Genomic DNA, 8,169 nt, shown 5'->3' on the forward strand with positions numbered 1-8,169 from the left:
GTGGGGTGAAGCCCTCCTCCGAGGGTGGTGTGGACCCTGTGTGGGGTCAAGGCCTCCTCCGAGGGTGGTGTGGACTCATGTGGGGTACATCAGCTGATTCTGGCAGTCACCCTGGCTAGAGGTCAGCCCTCCAGGCATTGTCCTGTGGGGCTGCAGTTCTAGATGTCTCTGGATTCACGTCCTGCACCAGGCAGCTCTGTACAGCCCCCGGCTACAGGCTTAGGGGGAAAACCTGGGGCCTTGGGCTATGGGGAACCAGGACCTGAGCGTGGAAGGTCCCAGCGGGGCAGGTGGGAAGGAGGACTGCAGGCTGAGGCCAGCCGTCACTTCTCTTCCTTGGAGCTGGCCTCAGGCCTGGGGCTCTGCAGGCCCAGCCTCCTCTCATGCCCGCCTCGCAGAGGGAAGGCTCCTAGGAGTCCATCTCCCCTGGGCCTGTTTGCCCTGCGACCATGCCTGTGTTCCCAGGTGTGCTCATCCAGCCTGGCGTCCATGTGGCCTTCACTGGGGGGGAATCGAGGTTGAGAGGGTTTGGGGCCAGGCACAGTGCCTTATACCTGTAGTCCCAGAACTCTGGAAGGCTGAGGCAGGAGGATTGCTTAAGCTCAGGACTTAAGGCCAGCCTGGGCAACATAGCAAGAATCCATCTCTACTGAAAATTTTTTTAAAATAGATTAGCCAGACATGGAGGCACACAGCTGGAGTCCCAGCCACTCAGGAGGCTGAGGCCGGAGGATCACCTGAGTCCCAGGGTTCAAGGGTGGGGTGAGCTGTGATCGCGCCACTGCACTCCAGCCTGGGCAATGGACGGAGACCCTGTCTCTAAAGGTAAATAAATTGGTCCTGTGCAGTAGCTCACGCCTGTAATCCCAGCACTTTGGGAGGCAGAGGCAGGAGGATCACTTGACCTGAGAGGCTGAGGCTGTCGTGAGCCAAGGTCGCACCGCTGCACCTCAGCCTGGGCAATGGAGCCAGACTCCATCCAAGAAAAAAAAAGAAAGAAAGAAATTAACTTCTCTTCAATTTCATTACGTTTTAAGCTAAATGAAATTAATTTTTTTAAAAAAGAGAAGTGGTAGGGAGCTCAGCCCGGCCTCTGTGAGACCACAGCCCAGGTCTCCCTTCCCCGCCCTCGCCCATGTAAAAGGCTGCCCCCTCCTCTGGCTGTGTCCTCTCTCCCACTGCCAGGCCCTGAACCGGGTACCGGGACGCACTGGTGTCAGGAGTAGGTGCTGGGAGGGAGGCGTCGTGCTGCCTGCCCTGCCCTGCCCTGCCCTGCCCTGCCCTGCCCTGCCCTGCCCTGGGTCTCCAGGCAGGCAATGCCTGTGTCCAGCCGGATCCCAGTTCTGCGGCTCCCTGAGCCTTTGTCTCCTCATCTTCCGGGTGCGGAGAGGAGCTTAGGGCCGCCCCACGCCTTGCTGTAAAGCTTGTCTTAGGCGGCTGGTGTGTGTTTGGGCCTTGGCTCTGAAGCCTGACCGATGGGGGCCTTTGGCGTGGTAAGGCCTCCCTTCCCTGGTCTGGGGGATACGGGGTGGGCTTTAAGATGCCTCGTGGGGGAGGATCCTCTTTACTGTCCATCTTGCCAAGACCAGAGGTCTCGGAGGGTGGGGACCGTCCGGTACCACCGTGCCCTCTCCCCGTGGTCTGGCTCTGTGAATGAACACTGCTGGGAGCACCTGGGATCCAAGAAGCCCACCCCCAAGAACACTGGAGCCCAGGCTGAAGACTAGGGTCTGGCAGCCAAGGTCAGTGGGGACAGCCCAGGGCCAGGGCCCAGGGCCACTTCTGACACCAGCTCCAGGAAGTAGCCAGTGTCACACGGGGCCGAGTGTCTTTCCCTTGCTTCTGGGCAAACCTGGCCCTTACCTGGAGTCAGGCACCTGACACACCCCGGCCCCAGGGCTTCCTCCTTCGAGCCCCTCACAGAACCACAACCCCAAGTCAGTTTGCCCTCAGCCAGCAGGGGACATGGGAGAGCGTCATGTGTTTACCACATCTCCCCTCCAGTCCGGGACCTGTTTGGATTCGGAGACATTCCAGCCACTCGCTGGTACCCAAGGGTCAGACCGCAGTGCGGCGGCCTCTGGCTGTCCACGGCCCAGCCTTCCATCTCAGAGGAGGCTGCTGCACTGCGGGCGCTGTGACCTGCCACCTTCACGCCAAAGTGCTTCCCGGCTTCCCCCCTCCCAGCCAGGCTTGGAGCTCCTTCCCTTTCCTGTGCTCCTTGAATTTCCGCCAGCACCCCGGGCCCTGCCCTGCCCTGCCTGATTTATTTGGGTGTCTCAGATGCACTCAGAGCCTGCTGCTTACAGCTGCTTAGAGCGGCTCTGCTGTGGGCGAGCGGCTTTGAAGTTTGACTTCTTTTGAAAAGACCCGACAAAAAAGAAAAACGAAATGCAGCCAGGGAGAGGCCTGGGTGGGGAGGCTGGAGAGGGGAGAGGCCTGGGGTGGGGGAGAGGTGTTGGGGGGAGAGGCCTGTGGTCAGGGATGGGAGAGGCCTGGGGTGGGGGAGAGGCCTGAGGGCGGGGTGCTGAGCGCGTGTCCCGCAATGAGGAAGGACAGACGGAGGCGTGGTTTTGGTCCCGTGGCACAGCTCGAGCGAGCTGCTAGGAGCCTGTCCCCGAAGTGTCTGGCCGAGGGGCAGTTCCGTCCACCCTGGGCCTCCTCGGTTTCCTCTGGTCCCTCAGCTCCTCTGAGCCTCAGTCTCCTACCCGTACGACCTCAGCCTGGTGAAGATTCAGGAAAAAGTAGGTGAGGACGCACTTTGAAAAGTGTTGTGAGGTCCCTGTTTTTCCCATTTTCTTAATTTGATAGAAATGAAACAGCGCACTGTGAAGAGACTCAAGGTGGGTTCCAGGCATTTCTGTGCCACTCACAGGGTGCGGGGCGATGGGCATGCCCGCTGCGGGGGTCCAGCCCACACACCTGCCTGCACACACCTCGTTTCTCTCCGTACCCCGTGTCTCAGAAGCGGCTTCATCAGGGGCGTGCTGGCAGCTGTGGGGGCGTGTGGAGGGTGCACATGTGTGTACACCCCCATCTGTGTATGCTAAGGGGCGACGGCTGGTCCCAGACCTGAGGGTCCCGCTGCTTCAGGGAAGAGGATGGGCCTTGGGCTACGGATGCCCCTCAGTCTGAAGGCGGGGACTGCTGTGGGCCACGAAGAGGGGGTCAGCAAGTAAACTACAGAGCACTAGAGGTTCCGTGTGGTTTCAGATAAACTCACACACTTCAGCGCTCATGTCACAAATACCACGAGAGACAAAGGAGCCGTCACCGAGCAGAGACTCACTTTTACCTGCGCATCTTGGGTCCATACGTCTGGCAGCCCTGGGGAGACTTCTTTCCACTTCAGGCAGATCAACAGATGGGTGGGTGTCCGAGAGGCGGGGAGGACGCCAAGCCTCATGCTGGACAGTGGCCTGAGGCCACCAACGGAGCAGCCACAGCTCCGGGCACCGACAGGCATAGAAGAGAGGGAGGGGCTGGACCGGACTCAAATCCTGTCTAGTAATGGCAGCTGCTTCGAGACCCGCCAGGGTGTGCATCCCAGGGAGAGACACCAGCTGGGGGCCCCAGGTGACCCCAGCTGCTCCTGCAGGAAGGGTGCCTCCATGCAATGGGCTGGGCACCATCTCCCTTCCAGCTCTGCCAGGGCCTGGGCTGGGCCCTCCAGCGTGAGCACAAGTCTCACCCCCAATGTCCCCCCCGGGAGACCACTGGAGACCCTGAGTGGCTGGATGCTATGGCCCAAGGTAGGGGACATTGTCCTCCTAAGTCTCCCCAGCCAAGCCAGGAGCTGCAGGCCGAGGCACCTCTCCAGCCTCCCCCAGCCTCACTGGCCTAGCCCCTTCCTTTCCTTTCTGCCCCTTTGTCATGGAGCTCAGGGCAGGGTCCTGCCTGGAGACAGGAGGCCTGGCCTCAGATGAAGTGGGGGCAGCATTCCCAGAGCCTTCGGCTACTGCCTGCAGCCTCGGCTGGGGGTCGAGGAGGCCTTGAGTTTGGGGGCTGGCTGGTGCTCAGGGCCGCAGGCAGGCCTCCACCCTCCCACTCAGGCCTTCAACAGGGCAGCCTGTGCCCTTGGCTGAGCCTGGGGGAAGGGTGGGCAGGAGATGGTCAGCAAGGCTGGCACTTATCTGGTCATAGAGGGCAGTAACAGATGGGGAAACTGAGGCTGGCTATAACAGACAGGGAATCTGAGGCTGGCTGTATCTGCTCATAGAGGGCTGTAACAGATGGGGAAACTGAGGCTGGCTGTGTCTGCTCATGGCAGTAGCTTATGGGGAAACTGAGGCTGGCTGTGTCTGCTCATAGAGGGCTGTAACAGATGGGGAAACTGAGGCTGTGTCTACCCATGGCAGTAGTATATGAGGAAACAGGCTGGCTGTGTGTACTCACAGCAATAACAGATGGGGAAACCGAGGCTGGCTGTGTCTGCTCAGCCCTCGTCCGGGACGGATTCTTTCCCCCAGTGTGTCTGGCTCACTTGTGACTGCTCTCTGGCCCTGTCCTGGCTAGAGAATCTGGGGCATGGCTTTGACTGTGGGGGCCTCGTCCTCACGTGCTGCGTCCTGTGCCTCAGCACAATGACAGTCTGGCCCTAGCTGCCACCAAGGAGGGGGGACAGAGCTCCTGCAGAGCCCCCACTGTGGTCCTGGCAAGAGGGGTGGGACCTGGACCAGGCGGGGCTGTGCAACCTGAGAGAAGGAACCGATGGGCTCAGGGCAGGGGCTGGGTAGAAACAGCAGCCCCCGGAGGACCAGGGCTGGTGACAGGTGGCTGGAAAAGGTGGTGCCACCAGCAGAGCTGCGCTCTGAGATTTGGGAAAGGGCTTTGTGTCTGAGGGGCCTCTGGAGCCCTGGGCCGGAGCTCCCTAACACCACCTCCCTCCAAGCACCGACCTGTGAGGCCAGCGGGAGAGAGGGCGGCTCTAGCTGGAGGGAGGCCCCAGGTTCACCTTCAACAGGGACCCCCAGGCAGCCAGCTCGGAGCCTCCCCCCAGCCGAGCCCACGGACTGGGGCCCTGGAGGTTCGGGACCTCTGATTGGACCTGGACCTGCCAGAATGGGGGGGTGTCACTCTCTACTGGGAGCCACGGGAAACAGGGAAGCAATGTTGAGGCCTCTGGAAGGTTCCAGTTGAGTCTAGTCTTGCTCTGACACCAGGCACAGTGCACAGAAGAGGGGACACATAGGCAGGTGGCACCCGGAGCCCTCAGCTGCTGTCCGGTGCGGCCCCGAGTCTGGGAGGCAGGCGCCCAAAGGGACCACAGGCCCTGACTCTTGCTGCGTCCTGGCCTCCGGAGGTCCTGTGACCTGGGGGTCCAGGCCCAGGGTTGGTGCTAAAAGAGACCACAGGAAAACCACCGAGGTGCCTAGGTGCCCGGCCCCGAGGGGCTCTCAGCCACAATCAGCCTGTGCTGGGTCTGTTATCACCCCCATTTTACTGGGGGGGAAACTGAGGCCCAGGAAGCTAAAGTGACCTTTCCCAGGACTCCAGGGTGTGTCCAGGCAGAGCTCACAACCTTGATGCTCCAAACGCCTTCTCACCGGGTCCTGCGTGGCCGAAAGGCCACCCTGAGCCTTGTTTCCATCCCCTGCCCCAGCTGCGCACCCAGCCCGGGGCTCACTGCAGTCTCCCTTGCCCCCAGTCCTCATCCCGCCGCGCCGGCCTGTGCTGCACCAACTGCCACACGACCAACACCACCCTGTGGCGGCGGAGCTCGGAGGGGGAGCCCGTGTGCAACGCCTGCGGCCTCTACATGAAGCTGCACGGGGTGAGTGCGGCCCGGGCAGGGCAGGGCCCTCTCCAGCCACCCAGCAGGAGCCCTCCCCACTCCCAGACCTGGGGGCTGGGGAGGAGCCAGCAGGAGGGCCGCTGTCCCTGGGGCTGAGTGTGTCACACACGTCCCCGCCGACGTGGCATCACCCCAGTGGCCCAGGCTGTTCCGGTTACACCATGGCACAGACACGCTGACCGAGGCTCAGCACAGCCATTCGGCCTGGGCCGGACAGGGCACGGCTCCTGCCCTCGGGGCACCCCCAGTGCCTTCTGGCCCATGACAGCTCTGTGGGAGGCGAGGATGGGAATCCAGCCCCACAAGCTCCCCCTCCCCAGCCCAGCTGGCCACCGACCCACCAGGGCTACGAGGACGCTGCCAGCCCAGGGAGTGACCGGCTCTGGGGGGTGGAATGAGGGGTGCTGTGTGAGGGGCCCAGGGATGAGCAGGATGGAACCAGCCTCCACCCTGGCCGCCCCCGCCAGGTGCCGCGGCCTCTGGCCATGAAGAAGGAAAGCATCCAGACCCGGAAGCGGAAGCCGAAGATGGCCACCAAGCGCAGGGGTTCCTCAGGTGTGCAGCAGCCCTGGGGTCAGGCCTCCCGCCTCCAGTCCCACCACGAGAGACCTGTGTGTGTTTGGTTCAAGCTCTGTCCTCTAGAAGTCCAAATGCCCCCAGATCTGCCCTGTAGTGACTTTGCTGGGGGATGTGGGGGGCCAGGGGTGACAGCAGGTGAGCGGCAGGGACAGAGGTGGGGCTGAAGAAGCCACGCCCTGCCCAGTCCCACCCACGCCCGAGGTGTGACGGAGAGTAGTCTCCAACCTCTCTGGGCCCAGGCCACAGGAGACTTTGCCACTTGGCAGGAAGGGGAAATGAGGGCACACCTGGCCCCTCTGTAAACACCTCCTCTTCCCTCCCAGGAGCCACAGCGAACTCCTCGGCCTCCCCATCTGCTGTCCCCAGCACTGACAGCTCAGCGGCCAAGTTGAAACCTGAGCCCTGCCTGGCATCCCCTATGTGCCCTGGGTCCAGCACGGACCCCCAGGTGAGGGGGCGGGCATTGGTGGGGTGCCCAGAGCTGGGGCCCCTGTGCTTCCTCAGCCCAGTCAGATCCCATCCGAGCCCCTCAGAGCCACTCCCGCCAGGTGGGCTGGACACCCCGTCGGCTTTGGGCCATCATCGTGGTGGCCCTTCCCCCAGAGCTGGCTCTGTGCCCAATGTGGGGGGAGCACTGATGCCTCAGGAGAGGTCCCAATGCCATTCCAGGGCATCGAGGGGTCCCGAAGGGCAACCGCGGTCATGGGAGCTCCTGACCTAAGAGGTCGCAGCAGCCCCCTCACCACCCCCAATTCTCACGCTCTCCTGTCCCTGCAGGCCTCCGGCCAGGAGGATGACTCCCTTGCCCCCGGCCACTTGGAGTTCAAGTTCGAGCCTGAGGACTTTGCCTTCCCCTCCACAGCCCTGAGCCCCCAGGCTGGCCTTGGGGGGGCTCTGCGCCAGGAGGCCTGGTGTGCGCTGGCCTCGGCCTAGGTCCCCAGGCAGCCTCCGTCAGGGGAACAGTCTGGAACAGAGCACCCACTGATTCACTCCGTGACTCCTTCAGTCCAGCACAGCAGAGACCAGCAGGCCAGAGACTGGGTGTCCCGGAGTCTCCTCGAGGTGGGAGGGAGGCCTTCTGTGCAGCAGGCAGTCAGCCCCAGAGCAAGAAGGCTGCTGAGGAAGGGCCCAGCCCCCCACCTCACGCACAGCAAGACTCCCCAGGTGCAGCCAAGGCTCCGGACCACACCGGCCCCCCTGCGGCGGCGGCCAACCCAGGGCACCACCTCCAGCTCGAATTCAGTCCTCAGCACACACCATCAATCTGTTTACAGTTGTAGCAGTTGGGGAAAAGCAACCAAGCTCCCAGTGCAGAACCAAGATGCCAAGCGAAGCGCCTGAGGCCGAGCCGGGGAGGGGAACCAGGGGAGCAGCTGGGCACGGGCCTCCCAGGGCCTCGGCTGTCCTTTGCTGTCCCCACTGATAGACGGAGCTGGGTGCGGAGAGCCGTCCCGCAGCCGCTGCAGCACTGCCAAGGCTGGGCGTGCAGGCCGCACACGGGGAAGCCGTTCTCCCTGCGGTTGTCACAGGCGTGTGCGCTTGTTCGGATGGCGTTTCCAGAGGGGATGGGAAAGGGCCCTGTTCTGGCCGAGCCTGTATCATGACAGTTCTTACAGGCGGAGTGAAGTGTCTGGGAGCCCTGCCCTGACCCATCCGAGCACTGCTGGGGCTGGTGGTGACATGGCACCCTGTCCAAGGCAGCTGTGAATGCCAGCGGCTTCATGTCCAGGAGGCCATAGGGAGCGGAGGAGCTGGCTGGCCGGCCGGCACAGCACCCTGCACAACTTCTCCCACCG

General features: G+C 62.8%; 1 protein-coding gene across 2 annotated transcripts in view; it reads left to right on the forward strand.

The window, feature by feature from the left end:
- GATA5 (GATA binding protein 5) overlaps positions 1–7,869 on the forward strand; it is an 11,360-nt gene extending 3,491 nt beyond the window's left edge. Inside the window, exons 3-6 of one of the 2 annotated variants that reach the window (XM_032257097.1) lie at positions 5,648–5,773; positions 6,262–6,349; positions 6,697–6,821; positions 7,151–7,869. In XM_032257097.1, the coding sequence (XP_032112988.1) occupies positions 5,648–5,773; positions 6,262–6,349; positions 6,697–6,821; positions 7,151–7,306 (495 nt within the window). In that variant the 3' untranslated portion in view covers positions 7,307–7,869. Of the gene's footprint in view, positions 1–5,647; positions 5,774–6,261; positions 6,350–6,696 lie in introns of both variants that reach the window. The other variant, XM_032257096.1, reaches the window with a different exon arrangement.
- The last annotated feature ends 300 nt before the right edge of the window (positions 7,870–8,169 follow it).

This window comes from Sapajus apella, unplaced genomic scaffold, assembly GCF_009761245.1.
Source record: "Sapajus apella isolate SASKATOON/1434 unplaced genomic scaffold, GSC_monkey_1.0 scaffold96, whole genome shotgun sequence".
NCBI classification, from domain to species: Eukaryota; Metazoa; Chordata; class Mammalia; order Primates; family Cebidae; genus Sapajus; species Sapajus apella.